Raw genomic sequence first — 19,809 nt, forward strand, 5'->3', positions numbered from 1 at the left:
TAATTGCTCTAGCCCTTCTAAAGAAAAGTCAATTGCTACATTTAATTTGCCTTTAAAACTTTCCGTTGGAGGTAACCTTTTCAAATGAATTATTAAAATACGGGGAAACTTATGCACTTCGGACACGTTGGTTTTTCATCAACATCCATAGTTTCCTTTCCTGTGGAGGAATCCAAGCATTATGACAAAGTCAATTAGCCAGTTCTTTGTTGTATGGGGAGAGACAACTCCCAGAAAGGATCGATGGTTACTGAGTGTCCACAGTGTGTGTACTTCATAGTGAATTTTATTTGACCAACGAAATTGTCTACAAACTTAAAAGTCTCAGCCAGGACTCTTGTGCTTTTCCGCTTTCGCTTAAAAAATCGATTAAGGTTCTCATGTAAACCTTCTGAAATATATCGAAGGAACTCCTGGGTGCTTGATATGCATAACCTTTTAATCTAGGAGCAAATCTTTGAATCTGACGGGGTTATTACACTGTCAGATGTATCTTCTGATTCCTTAATAACTTCTGCAAACGCTTCGATTAAAGCACCTTTCATACTAGGAATACTAGTATTGTTATCTTCCATGTATGCACATTGGATTGCACTGTTCATGAAACACCTGTTTTATCAACAGAATTTTGACTGAAGAATGAATCACTGATCGAATGTTGTAACTGTTGATACACCTCATTACTGGATCGATGGGATAAATAAATTATTAAACATAAAAATGAAAGTCCCAGACATTATGGTTTGTTCAAAATTATGGTCAGGCTATTGAGAATGATAATAAAATGGCAGGCAAAAATAATTTTTGTAAGTTTTGCTGTGGTCTTCTTTGGTTACAATCATGAAACGTTTCAACTTCCACTGCGGCAGTCATCTTCAGTGGCGTGGTGGAAGTACTCTTCTTGACGTTTCAACAGAAATCCAGCCACTGAAGACGACAGTCGCAGTTGCAGTTGAAATCTTTGGAGATTTTAACCAAAAAAGACCACGGCAAAAACCGGGGACCAACCAAAACACTGATGCCAGCCGTAAAAGCCTACATTTCTATATTTTGAAGTAAATCATAAAAAAATTATTCATTCATATTTCATGAATCTAAAATAACCTAAAAAACCTTTAATAATAATTACAGTGATATAAAATGAAAGTGGTTTATTAATTAAGTTAACAATAAGTGAAATGTCAAATATATATACAAACAATAAAAGTAAAATGATGAAGATGAAAAATGAAAAATGCAAAAATAAATGAAAAACAAAATAAATTGCTAATTCTAATTTTTTGAAGATTTGAATTTTTAGTAGGGCTTTGTTTTTTCCGAAAGAAATGATTTGACTTTCTGCTTCTCCATCTTTATACAAAAAAATGGTAAATTTATAAAGGAAGCAAAAAAGGAATTGGTTTCAAAATGAACTCTTTACAAAGATGCATCGAAGTTAATTTCATAATAAACTGGAAGAAAAAAAAGACCTCATGAAACAACTACTCTCATTTAAACATCGCATAACATTAAAACATTTTTTCTCAACAACTATTCTACAGTGCATTTCTTTAATTTTTTGAACGGATCAACTCAAAAAATTTAAATTTGGGATAATGAAATTAATGCATGAATACTTTATTTTGAAGTGGAATTAACAGATTAAACTTTCAAGATGGTGATTGGGCACCATATTGAAAATTTCATCTGTTAATGCTTCACAACTCTAGAATATACTGTCAATATCTTCAACTACTACAAAATGGCGGAACTCTTAATAATTGCCTAAATACATTGACATTTAACTATATAATATGAGGTAATGAGCTTGAGGTCAGTTCAGAAGATGCTCGAAGTGGTTGTCTTGAACTTCTTGACATATGAACAGCCTATCCGATATTTCACGCCGAACATTCTCGAACACAGTAACGTCAATATCACTACAAATATTTATATTCTCTGCCGTATATCCGATATTGAAGCAGGTTCAGTTTCGTACACCTTTTCCTTCAAATAGCCCCATAAAAAAGTCCAAAGGTGTTAAATCTGGTTAGCGGGCTGGCCATTATGTAGGACCCCGACGGCCAATCCAACGACCAGGAAAAGTAATATACAAATAGTTTCTGACTTGTCTGGAGTAATGTGGTGGTACTCCTTCTTGTTGGAATACAATATCCATATCGAATTCATTATCGTTCGATTCGACGATTTCAGTGATGAGAGGGTCAACAGTAGTTTCCAGCATATTCAAATACAGTTCTCCTGTATAGAGGTCCTACTATATGCTATGTGTTTCCCGGAAAACGTGAGGGTTGGTGTCACTCCAATAACGGCAATTTTGTCTGTGAACATTTCCGTTTAAAAGAAATGTATATTCGTCACTAAAATAAATATCGTGCAGATAGGTAGGATGCTTTGCAATGGTTTCCGTCATGATTTTGCAGAATTTTGTTCTTCGATCAGGGTCATCTTCAGTTAATTGGTATACCATTTTAATTTTGTATGGATGATACCTATTTCTCTTCAAAAGTCTCCACACAGTAGAAGGAGCCACCTCACAAACATTCGCGACGGAATAAGTAGACTGTTCAGGATTTACTACCATCTCACCAATTATTTGCACTTGCTGTTCTTTCGGAATAGACGGATGACCTGGGGGCTTTTTGTTGTGAATTTGGATACAAGTTCCCACAAATATTTTCTACGGATAGGACGATTCGTAAAACGTTATTTGAAAATACTTTCGATCTCGTGAAAGTTACGCGTCACACCGTATATAAAAATCGTTTCAATTTTTTCTTCCAATGGACGAGAATTGACCATTTTAGAGATTGTGGACGTGGTACCTTTCTACTAGTAAAACCGAAAACTAAATGAGAATATTCTAACTGAACAATGATGTTCATTGTCGTACTGACGTTTTTTGACGTTTTTATAAACAAACAATAAATTAACAAACCTTATCGGATTGTTGAAATTGGTAAATGGCAGATAAAAAGGAATATTTCTAGAAATTTCGATATTAATGTGTTTGTCTTCAGAAAATTATTGAATGTTCCGTCATTTTGTAGTAAGTGAAGATATTGACTTCATAGTCTAGGGTTGTGAAGAATTCGTCAGGAGCTTCAAAATGATGTATCACAAGACCCCCCTTTCCATTGAATTTTTTTTCCCAGATGGCGTCCAGTCTCTATCTTGAAAGTTTCATCTGTTTCACTTCAAAATTTAGTATTTATGCATTAATTTCAGTATCCCAAATTTCAATTTTTTGAGTTGACCCGTTCAAAAAATAAAAGGGGAGACATTGAAGGAATGTACTGTATATGAATATTGAATTATACAAAAAACACTTTTTCCTATATAGTTTGTATTCCAAACATTCGTTATAGAATTTGAACAAGGAAAAAGAATCAGAATTTCTCAAAATATTTTTGTTGTTTTGATTCTAGAAATTTTCAAAACTCATAATTTTCATTCTTATGTCACTAGCAAATTCCTAACATTGATGGTAGGAATGTTAACATTAATGAAAACAGGAAATATTTTTCATTCACAAATTATTAGAATTTTGTAAGTAGAATTATAATCTCTTTCGTAAAATGAATCTAGTGACAAAACTTATCTTACACCGCAACAAAAACACTGTCTTTCGACGTGTCTTTCGTTAACCATGTAAGGATTAACAGATGACTGAAACCTAAATTTAAAGACGAAATATTTTTCAAGAGAGATTCATTTATGAGAAATAAACCTTTTTGGTTTTCTACTTGTCCGTCTCCATGCAAAAAACTTGTGAAACTTCCAAAGCAAGGAAGAAAGCAATTAGATAAGTTCGAATCAAACTCTCAACAGAGATGTTTTTTTCATAAACGAACTGGATGGAAAAAACCTCTTGAGATGCTCCTCCATTTGTTATATAGTTCTCCTGTGATTGACATCTGTTTCAATTCCATAACGAATGTTTGAAGAAGATATTGAATGTGTATTTCAATGTTTGTATGAAAGCAGTCGTTTCAAAAGGACTTTCCTTTCATGTATTTCAATGTTCATGTGGAAGTAGTTGTTTCATTGTCATTGTTGACAGTTGAATTCGATCTTGATTGCCTTCCCCCTCTCTTCGGAGGATTCCCACATTTTTTTTGTATAAAGAAAGCCAAAAATTTGGTTTTCCGCAACTAAGTCCGTCTTAAGGATTTTTCTGTAGTGCTTGTATTTTGTCCTTGAAAAAAAGCCCTGGGTGAGAGCACAAATCACTTTCGAAATCGGCCTGGAAGCATAGTCTTTGATATTACTTTGTTTCCCTCGATTGTGTCGTTCTTCGAATGTTCATAGAAATTATCAGTTGCCTCTTCCAAAAGTATAAATATCGTAGGTATCAATTTCAATCGATAACCTCAATTAGAAATGAACGACTATGAAGGTAGATAAAACTAATGAAATAACTACAATGAAATAATTTCATTCAACGTCACTGGTAAATTAAATAAAAGATTACGTATCACATGGTCTCGTGTTTTATTTGAATCATGTTGTGAATGCTCGTTCTCTCAAATTTTCTGTCCAAACGATTTTTGAAACGACTTTGCAGATATTTCACAGCTTGATTTTGAATGGGTTTTTACCTTGAATATGCGTAACGCCAGAAATAAAAATCGTGAAACAATACGTAGTTTTGTAACAAATAAATGAGTTATTTTTCATTTTCATTCCGTTTTTAGTGAGAGTGAAGTTTTAATGGTGCCAGGTTGGAGCCGAACCGAAAAATTTTCTACCTCTTCACGGTTTGTTGATTTTTGTTTTTCAATGATGGATTTTACTGTCGAACCATTTGGTCGATTGTGGATGGACGGAGGATAATTTTGTTATAGTAATGTCTCAAGTGACTTATCATGAATATGACTAGATTTAATTCATTGAATAACCTTAAAATCTCGATCATGCCTATTTCTGAAGAATATACAGGGTGATTCAAAAGTACTTTGACAAATAACAAACTTAATTAAACAAAACTTGGCAATAGGTTTTTGAGGTGTCGAATTCGAACCTGATGTTCTTATTGCTCTCACTCGTAAGGGGCGCCACCTACACGTCTTTTTCTTTTTTAAAGATTCATAACTTTTTTGGGCGTACTTCTAGCACATTTTTCAGTAAATAGATCGATTCCTCTATCATATCTACGTAAATAAGCTATCCTTGTCACTAGTCGCTGTAAGCAACCGTTTTCTAAATATTTGGACTTGAAAACTTCAAGTCGATTATTTGATAATCGATGCATGTTGAAGTTATTACGAATATTTTGCATTTTTCACAAGAATGCTTTGGAAATAAATTTGACGTTTGTGAGTAGTTTTGGTAATTACATATTTTGTGACAGTTAGACGTTTTGTTGAAGTTTCTGTAAGTAGAAGTAGAAAATACTTATTTTGAAAAAATGGATTATTTAAACAATAATGCTCATTTAGCCGATATGCATTTCGTTTATGGCCTTGCGGATGGCAATGCGCGCGAAGCAAGACGTATTTACCAGGAGCGATTTCCTACTCGAGTACTGCCTTCAGCTCCAACATTTGCTAGTCTCCACCGTCGTTTGGCAGAAACAGGTAGCTTTAAGAGGGCAGCTGATATTATTGGAAGACCACGAGCAGTCCGAACCCCACAATTGGAAGAAGCTGTTTTGAACGATCTCGAGGAGAATCCAGAAACAAGCACAAAAGTAATTGCTGAAGCTGTCAATTCTACTCAGTCCACAGTTTGGAGAATTATCCACGATCAACAGTTTTATCCATACCATATTCAAAGGGTACAAGCTCTTTTGCCACGAGACTTTCCCCAACGCATTACTATGTGTCAATGGTTTTTGAGAAAATTGGCTGGAAATCCTCAATATTTAAGATATGTACTCTTCATGGACGAGGCAAACTTCTCCCGAAATGCTATCACAAACTTTCATAACAACCATGTTTGGGCTCTCGAAAATCCGCACGCAGTTAGTGAAAGGCATTATCAGTATCAATTTTCTGTAAATGTATGAGCGGCAATAATTGATAATTAATTGATAGGTCACTTCTTTCTTTCGCTCCGACTGAATGGCGCAACTTACAGAAACTTTTTAGAAAATGAATTGCCAGTACTACTTCAGAATGTACCATTAGAAATTCGTATCCGCATGTGGTTTATGCATGATGGGGCTCCGGCCCATTTTAGCGTTGTAGCCAGGGAATTCCTTAACACAGTTTATCCAAATCGATGGATCGGTAGGGGTGTAGAAGAACCTAACCAGGCGTGGGCACCAAGGTCCCCAGATCTAAATCCGATAGATTTTTATTTTTGGGGACATTTGAAGTCACTAGTTTATAAGACTCCAGTAGTGAACGAGGAAGATCTAAGAAACCGAATAGTAGACGCCTGTGAAACAATAAGAAACACACCAATAATTTTTGAGCGGGTACGAGATTCAATGACTAGACGACTGACTGCCTGTATCTTCGCTGAAGGTGGACACTTCCAACAATTTATTTGAATACAATTTAGTTCCGTTTATTTTAGTTTATTCTACATATTCAAAATTTCCTGAAATAAAATGTTGACATTTCTTGCAAATTTTATTAAAACAAATACTGATTATGCACCCTTGATACAAAAATAACTATTTCGCTTAAGGATGTCATAAAGGAACGTACCCAACAGTGATGACCTCTTCAAACGAGTAAAACGTCAAATTCTTTTCCAAAGCATTCTTGTGAAAAAAGCAAAATATTCGTAATAACTTCAACATGCATCGATTATCGAATAATCGACTTGAAGTTTTCAAGTCCAAATATTTAGAAAACGGTTGCTTACAGCACTAGTAACAAGGGTAGCTTATTTACGTAGATATGATAGAGGAATCGATTTTTTTACTGAAAAATGTGCTAGAAGTACGCCCAAAAAAGTTATGAATCTTTAAAAAAGAAAAAGACGTGTAGGTGGCGCCCCCTACGAGTAAGAGCAATAAGAACATAAGGGTTCGAATTCGACACTTCAAAAACCTGTTACCAAGTTTCGTTTAATTAAGTTCAGTATTTCAAAAGTTATTTGAAAAAAACGAAAATAAAAATAAAACTTCAACATCCTGTATCTTGGAAACGAAGCGTTTCCGGACATTTATTAATTTGGACAATTCATATTAGAATATTGTGAGGAATCACCTCCTGAAGTTTGTCAAAGTACTTTTGAATCACCCTGTGTAACGAGAGCTAAAAAACTCAAAGATAGACTTACCACTGGAGTGGACAACTTGCCAAGTTTTATGGTCAAAGATTGTATTTTTGCGTTGTTAGAACAACTTTCACATATCTTCAATTCAATTGTCACTTCTGAAGTGTATCCAGAGATATGGAAAAGAACAAAAATATGTCTCGTATTCAATTCATTCGTATCCAACAACACATCAGTGGTTATATTATGCAAATTTGGAAAACTCTGTGGAAGCATTATTTATGATCAAATATTGGATTGATAATAACACCAAATCAGTATGGATTCATGTCCACAAGATCTGTATAACTGAATTCATTTCGAAAGTTGAAGAAACTATTTTCGTGTTGTAGAGAAAAAGTAACACAGACCAAATTGAAGTACATCAAATCGTGGAATTGCACTTGATTTCCAATTCTGACCGGAGACAAAACCTGAATATTTCAGCCCTTATGAAAAAATTGAAATATGTAGGAACATGCCCTTTTCGAATTGAAATGAATTTACCATGGATGTTACATTTCAACAAGATGGTGCACCCTCTCACTACTACAGACCTGTCCGAGAATGGATTAACGAGAATTTTCCGCGACGGTGGATAGGTCGACGTGGCTCCATTGAATGGCCAGCTACGTCACCTGATTTGACACCTATGGCCTTTTTTCTGTGGGGGTACATAAAATATAAGGTGTAAGTCACGCAGCCACAGTCACTCCAGGAATTTATGGACCGAATAACATGCGTGTGTTATAGTATTTCTCCGGAAACATTTAATAACTTTCGGAATGAATTCCAAAATTGGCTTTTTTTCTGTCAAGAAGTGAACGGTGAACATTATGAGCACATGTTAAAATAGTTTAAATTGTTACTTAAAATTTTGTTGTAGGTAAAAGGTTTTTAATTTATTTGTAACATATTTGAAGCAAATTTCAAACGCTTGCTGGTACCCACTTGACACTAGGCCACGTGACCACAAAAATTTCATGGCAACACGTGGTAAAAGTAGTACCTTTTTACCTGAATTTCACCCGACCTCGATAGCTTGTTCCGTTCAACAGTCAAGGGGAGGGGAGGACTTTTTACGTCCTCACTGTATATTTAAGTATTCTGAATCTTAATGACCATTCAATTTTGACAATTTCTATGTGATAAATTTACAAATGAATACATCTCAACCCTTCCAAGAACAACCTCATTAAACTGGACATACGAGGTCTTTTAAAAAAATAAGAATTTCAATGTTGATTGTTGCTTGTATTTCATTTCATTGTAAAAGAACTGAAATTACAATGTTGATTGATGCTTGTATTTCATTTCATTGTAAAAGAACTGAAATTACAATGTTGATTGTTGCTTGTATTTTATTTCATTGTAATTTCAGTTTTTTTTGCTCAATATAATTGTTCTTTTTCAGCTAATATTTTTAATTTTTCATAGATTTTTTCAGAGATTTCAAATCAATTTATATCATATTACCTGAAATAAAATCAATTCTATTTACCATTTTCATTATTATAAATCAAATTCAACAAAGGGGCAACATTCAAGTCTATTTGGTAACTGAGTTAAGATTCCGAAATTTCATTTCTATTGTTTTCTGATCCTTCCAAAAGATTGCGTTTCGAACCTTTCTTGATTAAACTCGTGTTCCTTTGTCAAAATTAGTTTATTTGACCACCTTTAACCATTTAATCTTTGAATATCTGGTGCGGTCACGAAATAGGTTCCATTTTATATTTCTCATTTTAACTGTGAAACCTTTGTATATAGACTAACTATATAGAATGGTGAGACAATTATTTATTATTTGCAACGGCAGCTAAGGTCCATTACTGTTATCCGGGATAGTCTGTGTTGATTCAAGCGCAAATGGAACTAGAGATTCGCTTATCTTGTTTACGATCTCGCTCATATTATGTTCATTGTAAATTTGATTTTAATGGCAGTACTCAATACCAAAGGTCAAAACTCACGTTACCATGTTACATATGCAAGTGAAAGCGCCAAATTGGTTAATTGAAATTTAATTAAGATTCGTTGGTTTCAGTTTTTGAAAAAACTTATACTGTATGAGAGTATTGTAATGGGGAATGTTCCTCCTGACGAAAATCAAGTAGTTTTCATAAAGGAGCTCTAAAACAACGCATTTTAAACTTATCATTTCAACCTCTTTCTTCAAAAAATTATTTAAATACTTAAAAAGAGGAATGAAATAATGTATTTAACATTTAAAGGGATTCGTTTCTATTTCACCATTTGGCAACATCGGTTATAGCTAATAAAGGACAATGAATCTGTCACCTATATGAGACAAACAAAGATGACATATTTCAGAGGCGTGCTGTTCTGTTTACTTATGTTCCGAGTTCCGAGACATTCTGTGACATATGACATTTTGTGCACCTAACTTATCTTCCTCGATATAAATAAATAACAAAACAACTGTTGTTTATGTGGCTTGTGGAGGTGATATTGAACTATAATTCATATTTTGCCTTAATTGTTGATTTATAAAGATAATTTTCTTTTTTAAAGTAGAATATTTAGGTACGTATAAATTATTTCAACTTGATACAGGCGCTGTTGCCAATATGTGAATTAGAAACAAATCCCTTTAAAAATCAAAACCCAACATTTGAAACATCAATTTGAATACTTCTCGAAGTGAATTTGAAAAACTCATGAATTAAACTCAACTTTATTTTGTTCAAACTTGCATTTGCTGTAATAACCCAAATTGAGGAACATTCCCCATTGTAATTTTCCATAATTTCCTTATCAAACATCGATAACAAGTTTATCGGACTCATCCTCTGTAAGATTTGATTGTAAATATATCGGCAGTTTGTATTTCTAGATGGTGTATTTTCAAGTTTTGTTTGATTAGCATATTTCTAGGAGATATGATATGAGTTCGTATATTTTGTCAGAAATTTTCATTCATCTCCAAAATGTCAATCTAAAATAGGCATATAAGTGAAAGCACTTACAAAATACCTTATTTTCCATTATAAAGAAGTCACATCGAAAATGGTGGTTATGCAGGCATTAACGTTGGTTTTAGTAACATCGGTTGTTATACATCTTTTAGAATGCGGTGTAAACGTGTGAAAAATTTAATTGAATCCATTTATCATATTATTGGATAAAAGTCCAAATGTGCGCATTGTTTGACTGCACCTGACTCTGGGAAATTTTATTTGCTGATGAGAAGTAACCAATATTTATAAATCTGTATCCCTCGAGCTCTGCCAAAATCAATCGCATGATGGATATTAATTGTTACAATTAACATTTGTATTGTTCGAACTTTTTTACCAAACGTGCGAAAATTTTGTGGATGTTATTAGATATTGCCATATCCTGCCATAAATTTTCAAGAGATAAGATATGGATTTGCTCGCAGTTTATACTCGTTGATGTTCGATATGATAACAGGAACTCCTACCAAAATTGGATTCCATAACACATTTTTTACCACTACGATAATCTACTAGGTGATTTTTTCATTCAGTGACTCATTTGTTAATTTTTTTTCAGATCATCTTATGTTCGAAAACAGCTTCAACGAAAGTTATTTCAGTTGTTTGTTGAATCGCTCTTATCGGAATTTTTTGGAGATTATTTACATGCGATCAATTTGCATCGGCTTGTATGAATATTGTGTCTGTAACTGTTTGATGGATAAAGAATGCTAAATTAAGATGAAAATATATAACTCAGACCGATTCTTAGTATCTTCTCTTACATGACTCATATTGGAGATATACGAACAAAATATTTCTTAAATGGAGCTACATTTATAAGTTTCTATATTCTGAGCTGTTGGAATAATCCACACATAAAGTTTGAAATCAAGGGGATCATATATTGATTACATCTCATTAAAACCTCCGCAAATTAACATACTTTCTTATTACTTTTATACACAAAAAGGTCGTTTATTTTGGTGAAATTGAATTCGTCATCCATTATTTTTTGATTCTGATAAAAATTCAAAAGTTCAACTGGAGGAGAAACCTCAGAAACAGAGTTGATAAAAAATTCGTTTAGCTCTGAAACATTCTTCAAATTTTCTGGTATATCATTCTTTTTATTAGAGACTATGTTTTGATCTTTAAGAAATTTCCACATTTCTCGTAAATGACAACTATTCAACTCGAAATTGAAGTATGCTTTCTTTTCACGAATAATTGCTTTTGTTACATAATTCCTGAGGTCTTTGTAATACCGTAAATGAGCTTCTGATCTCGTCCTTTGATATCGCTTCCGAGCTTTATCTCTAGTAGATATCATCAACTTTAAAGTATCGGTAAGCCAGGGAGCTTTCGGTTTCGTGACGCGAGATGTCATAATTGATATGAACCAACTGGAGGACAGTGAAAGAGGATTGGTAGGTGTCGTGATCAGACGCCTTTATTTGTTATGTCGTTAAAAACACCCGAACTTCTTTTTAAAAAACTGTGTGTTATCTTCTGAAACAGTTAGATTTGAAACCCGAAAAAAATGATACAGGGATCGGCCTGATGGTCTTGAGACGTGCCTCAAGTCAAAACCATTAGAAAAACTACTTGACAATTAGAGACAACTCCTGAAGAGAGTTGTTCCTTCACCCGGTTTGTTGGATATTGAGACAGCATCCGATTTTAGAATCAATCATATGGGAGCGAGAAGAGAGATTGACGATTTAAGCTGCAGGTAGATAGATTGCATTCTTAGACTGAGATTTTACACTGACGACATGGGGCAAACGGTAATGGCGCGGATAGCAAGGGCTAGCCATCTTCAGAAGGCTCTGGTCTTGTTCTGTTACAGAATTTCGTAATGATACTACGTCTTCTGGACCGTAATGGATATAGAGTATAGGGATAAGCAGACAACTCAGTCGTCTTTGTCTAAGGCAACAATAAGTATATAGTGACGTGCAACAGGCCCTGAATATTGTTACAATATAAACCCATCCAGCCATAGCCCCATTCATCAAGAAGAAGAAGATAAAAGTACTTCGAGGTGGAATAGGGTAGATTGAATAACAGGGAATCATACTAGTTCCAAGACTGACCTGAACTCAGCATTTGGACAGGATGAAGAAGGCGGAGTTAGCATTGATGCTAACTAGAAACTACCCACATGGAGATGGAAACTAGATACGATGTATGAGTAATGTAATATTGTGATTAAATACATGAAACCATCTATAGTTTGGGTGACCAAAAATGAAGCAAAGATTTGTTTGTTTGGGAATAACTGGAACAGCACTAAAAGAATCACTCAATGTGTGAAACCAAAACTATTTATCTAGTACAAAAGAATCTAAGCCATAGAAAGTCCTCAATGAAGAACATGTCAACAATGTAATTTGTAGTAATACGCCTTCAATTGGCCTCTCAACAATGTAATTTGTAGTAATACGCCTTCAATTGGCCTCAAACTCTAATAAATTGCTGACAACTCACGTTTGTGTAGGTCTCTTCGATGCTATATAAAAGTATGTGTTTTATTTCGTATTTTATCGATGACAGAAATGTGTACGTTTGTAAACCAAATTTTATAAAAATAAAGAAAGTTATAGAACCTTAACCTACTAAGGCCAACCCAGTAGAAATATTTCAGATTTTCTGCACAACAAAGGTGTATATATTGCTTTCGAAACCAACAACTTAGGCATACACATTAAGAACAACAAAGATAAAAGTTCAGTTTCAGAAAAATTGGGAGTGTATAAATTATCACGTGGGTCATGACCGATGTTTTATATAGGTCAATCTGGAAGAACGTTCAGAACCCGCATAAAGGAACACAAACATGGTTTTTAGAATGGGAAAATAAATTCCACATATGCCACTCACTTGATCACAGAGGGACATGAGTTCAACCATGAATATAAGGCTTGAAACTTAACCTGTTGGAGAGTATGGAAATAAACAAATTCAATATCTTATGATCAAACTGAATTGAATAATTCGCCATTATTGAATCTGTTCATTTCCAGGTAAATATAGTTGAGGATATTTACGGTAGTTTCCAAAAATTTATTCAGTTAATGAATTCATACCTGACCTTATCAGGTAGATTTATTCATTAGAAAGTAGGTATACGAATAGATAATATGTTATAGTCTATTTCAAAAGAGTGTAGAGTAATAAATCATGAAGTGTCATAAAATTTGCCTGAATTTCGTTGTCGTCCATGGGCGTAGGCAAATCTTAGGATTATTAAACTTAATAATTAAAGTAAATTAAAAATTACAGACATAGATAATAATAAAAGGCCATTTTTGGGAAGTAATTTGGTCTAAAACTAAGTACCTACATGTATTTAGGTAAGTAAAATTTCTTAAAAAAAGATTAAGATTAATTTTAGTGGTTCTTGTAAACTTATTTAATATGCAATTTGGGTTCATATACTTGAGCATGATTTCTCAAAAAAGGGTTAACACTTAGTTCCGAGGTGCCATGTCATTATAATAATCCCTTTTTGACCCTGCCCACCAATCATGCAATACCTATTAAACCCAGGTAATTAAGAAAAAGGGTTTAAATATATTGTAATGGTGTCTTAAACATTCGAGTTATAATAGTAATTGTTACTACACCAATTAAACGTACAGTGATATTGTGATATAGAAATAGTGAAAAAGTTATAAAATGGGGACATTTACTCCAAAGAAAAGAAGTGTAAAAAATTCTCCGCTATCTGTATGCGAAAAAGTTATAATTTTGAATGTATATGATTGCATAAAACACGATCACCCTAGTTTGTCTGTGCAAGAAAGTGTTGAGCGATGTGCCCGAATGACTGGAATTGGACAGTCCACGATTTTTAAATTATTGCGAGAAAGAAAGATATCAGGCCAGGTAAGTCCATGCAAGAGAAAATAAGGAAGACCAATAAAAATCTTAGATGAAGACACCAAATGTGACATTCGAAGAAAAGTTCATTCGTTTTATTTTAAAAAGGAAATACCCACTCTTGAAAAAATATTTATCGAGATAAGCCAAGATAACGATATTCCTTTGATATCCAGAAAACTTTTATGGAAAACTTTAAAAAGTATGAATTTTGCCTGGGAAAAGCACAATCGAAAGGCACTATTACTGGAAAGTGATGAAATTGTTTGCTGGAGACGAAAATATTTGACAACTATAAAGCAGTACCGCAGAGAGCAAAAGAAAATTTTTTATCTTGATGAGACGTGGATAAACGAAGGTTATATAGTCAAAAAAATGTGGCAAGATAAAAATATAACAAGTTCTCGCCAAGCTTTCATAGAAGGCCTTTCGACGGGTATTAAAGTGCCTTCGGGAAAAGGGAAGAGGCTTATAATTGCTCACATTGGAAGCGAAGACGGATTTTTAAAAGAAGGTTTGTTAAGCTTTGAGTCGTGCCGGACGGGAGATTATCATGAGGACATGAATTCGGATGTCTTCGAAGACTACTTCGGGGAAATGTTAAAATTTCTTTCAGCTGATTCGGTCGTGGTTATGGATAATGCAAGCTACCATTCAAGGCGCTTAGAGAAGGTACCAACTTCAGCTTGGAGAAAGCAAGAAATTATTAACTGGCTGTCAAATAAAGGTATTCAGTTTGAGACGAATTCAGTAAAGAAGGAACTACTAGCCATAGTAAAACAACATAAATCTCGCTTCATGAAATATGCCGTAGAAGATGTAGCAGAAAAGTATAAAGTAACTGTGCTGCGCCTACCGCCATATCATTGCGAATTAAATCCTATAGAACTTATATGGGCACAAGTTAAAGGATATGTTGCAAGGCACAATACCACATTTAAAATGAAAGATGTCAAGGTATTGTTTGATCAAGCCATTATGGAAATCACATCAGAAAACTGGCAAAAAGCAATCCAGCATGTTTTAAAAGAGGAAGATAAAATGTGGGAACTGGACAACTTGGTCGATCAGGTGGTTGACCATATAATTATAACACCAGGGGATGATGACAGTTCTTCGGATGAAGACTATACTGATGTAGAATAATTTAATTGAATTGTAAATATACTGTAGCGGGATAAGCAATCTGGACAGAGACCAGTGTATCAGTGACAGTGACACTTCTGCTTAGGTTAGGGTTTAGAATTAAGGGTAGTCTGAATAATTATTTTCTCGGAAGGTTCTCGAAAATTGTACCTAGTAATCTCTAGAACATTCAATTAGGGTATAAATAGAGTGTTGTTAAACGTTAAGGGAAGTTCACAGTTTCAGTATTGTTCAAGTGTCAAATTGTAATAACGTATCCAGTAAAGTTCTTGTCGTTTTTGTGAATAAATTGATTTAAAGTCCCCACAAGTGTTTCAATACGTAAAGTTCGTTCGTGTGTGTTTGTGAGTATTTCCCGATTTCGGTTCGTATATATTTTATTGTTACATTTTATATTTTTTTAATAACACTGTTCTGCTGTATTAAATTTTTATTTCCTTTAATATAATTTTTATGAATGCATATTCTTTTGGCAATTATCCCACTAGCGCGCCTCTGGCTCAGTATTTATCCGTCGATAACAATGGACAAATCCCTTAAAACAGGGTGATACCTACCTGCTCTTTATGAAACGACATAATTTTGCAATGCGGACTAGGGAAGTGACAGAATTTATTGACGGATCACCCTGTAGCGCTTTTGAATACTTAATGAGATTTTATTACTCTACACTCTTTTGAAATAGACTATAGAGTATAAATTGGTTGTAATTTAGAAGTAACTATTAGTTTACGCTTGAGGAAGCTATTATAGTACAGCGAAACACGTGTCGTGGTTTTTGTAAAACCCTTTATAGTGAAAATCATACAATAAACTGTATTGATTAGTTTTAATATGGATTGTTTTCAAGTATCGGCCAGTTCTTTTTGTTTATTTTATAAAAATAAACAAAATTTTCACAACTATAATGAGATATCTACATATGACGGCGTTAAAGGGTCACAAATGTTGAGTTTCGACTTGGATCGGAAATTCATTAAAATTCTTATTTTAGAGTCGAAATTTAATAAACTAATTTAACAACAATACAATCTGAAATCAAAGCCGAAATTCAATGATGATATTTTGTTAAAAACCAACTTCAATTTCTTAATTTTGGTTTTGAACGGTATATAATATACACATACTATTCTGGATGAACTTCCATCAGAACTGAAATTGCAACTTCAAAATCTGAATCACAGAAATCTGAATCTACAGAAATGAGGAAGTTGCTGCCCACTTCTCATTTATCTAGAAATTAGGATTAATTGAAGATATCATTTTTAATTATCACCACATTTCGTTATACCTACGTTTAATTGATTCCTGGCAGAAATCATCCTGTACATAGATTTTTTATTTTATTGTTTGTTTTTTATTTTGTTTTTGATTTTGCTTATGTTTTTATTTTTTTTTTCATTTGTTAACTTCTTCATTTTCAGATTCATTTAGTTAAGTGTCTAGTGGGTTCGTTTCGATAACGTGTCGTATTCAATCATGTCGGCTCAATCTAGCGGCGATATGAGGCAAGAGAGATCGAACTCTGTAGGAGCGAGGCTGTCTTTCCGAGGCTTCCACGCCTTGCTCAGAGATGGCATCAGTTGGCAGTGAGTTTTTTCTTTTGTTTGTTTTTATTTCGCATGATAAATAATATTTAATTTGGTGAGCGGGATAATTTTATGACGATGTTGCAAAAGCTTTTTATTAACCCGATTGATCATTTATCTTGTTAACATTAGGCATTCATGACATTTTTACTGATTCAGTTGAAACACGATGTTTCAATTAACTCCATTTTGTTTTTCATTAATTTATCAAGAGAGATGGATTTAATTAAACCCTCCAAGTAACGATAAAACTCGCAAGGATAGAGAAAATGAATGAATTTTGCCATTGGTTGTTGTGAACCGAGTGAGAGAAATGCAATGGCGGTTTTCTATCTCGAAGGATTGTATTTGCTAGGTCTAGGCCTAGGCATAGTATAAAGATACCTTTATACTATGGTCTATGGAAGAATATCTACCGATGGTGGCGCCACTGAAACAGCTAACAGCAGTGACGGCTCGTGTATTGGAGAACAGGGGAGGCTAAAGTCATAAAGACTATACACACAGAAAAAACCGCCGGAGGCGCGAACATTTTTTGGGGTATCGCACCCATTTAAAGCAAAATACGTAATATTTGCATAAATGCAAACAAAAATTGTGTATTGCCGAAAATTATACGTATGAAACTGACCATTAAAAAAACAAAAACAAGGAAAAAAGGTTGTCTTTGAGTTATTTAATATAAATGAACTCTTCTCAGTCAGTAAATAATACTTTTCTTTTCTAATATAACAGTTTTGTTAAAAATTGCTACAAATATTTTATAAGCACAAATACTTAATTATGCTTATAAAAACAGGTCTAAAAGTAAATTTTATTGTCCAGCAAGAATCAACGGGGAGGTGAGAGTCGTGTCTTGCCAAACTTGAAAAAATTACGCGGCAATCTTTTATGTTGTTGCACGCTTTGCTTAATACTAAATTTAGGGCGTGGGCATGACAATGCGTAAAAAGTGCATGAGGAGCTATGGACTTTATTTTAGTTTGTAAACCATTTAAATGGCCGGCCATGACCGCAGCCCCATCATAGGTTTGCGCAATTAACTTTTGCCTAAAATAATAGCTGTCGCACGTACGAATTAAAAAATTTAACAAATTGTCAGCTGTGCGCCCAGATGAAACATCATGAAAACCTATAAAACGTTCTACCACATTACCATCTTTGACATATCTAAAAGCAATTGAAAGTTGTGATGTACAGATAATATCGGCAGTTTCATCAATTTCCCATGCAAAAAACAACACTCCTTGCTTATATTTTCCCTATTAATATATGCCACACTGTCTATAAGCTCATTTTGGATGGTTTTTGAGGTTCCCGAAAAAACGCTTCTGTTTAAAAAAGTGCCAAATTGTGAATCATATTTGCCCCATAACATTAAAAGTTCCTTGTAATTGCCGCGATTATTCGAATATTTGGTTTCATCGTGTCCGCGAAAAGCTAATTTTCGGGAACCCAAATAAATCGTAATATCGATAAGTCTTTTCAAATTAGACCGACTTTCCCTAACCTGATTATTGAAAGAAATAATGGCCTCTTTTTGAGCTGTATCTAAAGCTGTTGCTATATTTTGTTTGCTAAACAATTTTAATTTACAAGACGAAAATATATGCTCCTTAGATTTAAAATGTCTTTCTGTAGAACGAGGTAAATTTTTTAAATTGGAGTATCCTATTTAAGACCACGTTTGTTATTCGGTTTGTACAGAAAATAAAACAGATGGCCAACAAAAAAGTTTTTCTCGTTTAATGGAGCCGTTTAACCAATCGCATTTATCGTACTAACTAATATTGAATCCTCCTCGATTTTGTTCATTATCTGACGCTTTAATTGAAATCAAATTTGGTTGAGGCCTTCACAGAGTTTTAATAATGTAAAATTTATTATCATAAGATAAAGACTTGAAATTATTTGTCAGCAACCAATCGACTATATCGTCAGATTTTTCAATTTCATCCAACTTATCCATAATAAATGGAAAAAAGTGAAAACCTGAAAACACCTTGAAATTGAAAGAAAACACTTTGAAAACACATGCACTGCTATAATACAATACTGCCTGTTTTATACACAAATAACAAATATTATCAGGAAACACTAAAACGATTTACCGAAATATTTTTCAGTCCCGGTCCGTCACGGCATCCCGTCCGAGTAATTGAATAAAAAACAAACACAGTCGTACACTAACGGAGACCAACTGGAGGCTAGCCTCCTCTAACGCTATAATTTCTGCAACTAAAATTACAAATCGGGACGTATGTCGCTGGTTGGATCGGTATCGCGGAGCATGTGTTATTTATAGCGGTCGGAGGCTTGACTTCCTTGCAACGTATGTCAGTTATTATTTCGGGTTGATGGTTTTTTCGTTATTCGTTCATGGACGGTGCGATTGAGGGTTGTTGATGCAGGATACAGTGTGATACGTACTACGTAGTGAGTGATAGTGTTTTTTCGGGTATATTATGTATTTATATTAAAAATTAATGGTAGAGTAATGATACCCAAGCATTTTTAGAAAAAAATAATCATAATTATTTGTCAATATCTTTTGATTTATTGCGATGAATAGACTCAGATTTTATGGGGAGGCTAAGCCTCCCTTGCCCCCTCTGACGAGCCGCCGCTGGCTAACAGCTGATCGGAAAAACTAAATGACAAACATAGTTTATGTTTATTTTTTAGGGTTTTTATGTTTGTTATAGACGTAAGCACTAATGAATAGGTAAAATGAATTACGTTTCACTCACGGGAAGCACAAGAAAACACAACAATATATGAAAATAGTTGACTGGACTTCGTTTTAGTCTTATCATCCGGCTTAGTTTCAACATGTCCGGTAGGTGTCGTATTTGTACGCCGCATTTCCAATAGAACGGGTAGATGTTGTTTTAGACATAATGTTTACAGCCCAACTAATTTTGTTTATTACAAAAAAGATAATCTTCTATGGAATAACTATCTTTATTCACACAAAATGGATGTATTTCATAGCAGAACTATGTCCA

The 19,809-nt window shown here is 33.9% G+C and overlaps 1 protein-coding gene across 4 annotated transcripts in view; it reads left to right on the forward strand.

The window, feature by feature from the left end:
- The window catches only part of mtd (TLD domain-containing protein mustard), a 312,338-nt gene that overhangs the window by 11,164 nt on the left and 281,365 nt on the right, over positions 1 to 19,809 (forward strand). For 2 of the 4 annotated variants that reach the window (XM_074184319.1, XM_074184321.1), the window contains exon 2: positions 16,637 to 16,801. The exons of 1 other annotated variant lie outside the window; for it this stretch is intronic. In XM_074184319.1, coding sequence (XP_074040420.1) covers positions 16,692 to 16,801 — 110 coding nt within the window. In that variant the 5' untranslated portion in view covers positions 16,637 to 16,691. Of the gene's footprint in view, positions 1 to 4,535; positions 4,761 to 16,636; positions 16,802 to 19,809 lie in introns of those variants that run through there. One more of the 4 variants, XM_074184320.1, reaches the window with a different exon arrangement.

The sequence above is a fragment of the Leptinotarsa decemlineata genome, unplaced genomic scaffold (genome assembly GCF_025532065.1).
Source record: "Leptinotarsa decemlineata unplaced genomic scaffold, Ldec_3_MD MMD2_tig00026354_RagTag_RagTag, whole genome shotgun sequence".
Lineage (NCBI taxonomy): Eukaryota > Metazoa > Arthropoda > Insecta > Coleoptera > Chrysomelidae > Leptinotarsa > Leptinotarsa decemlineata.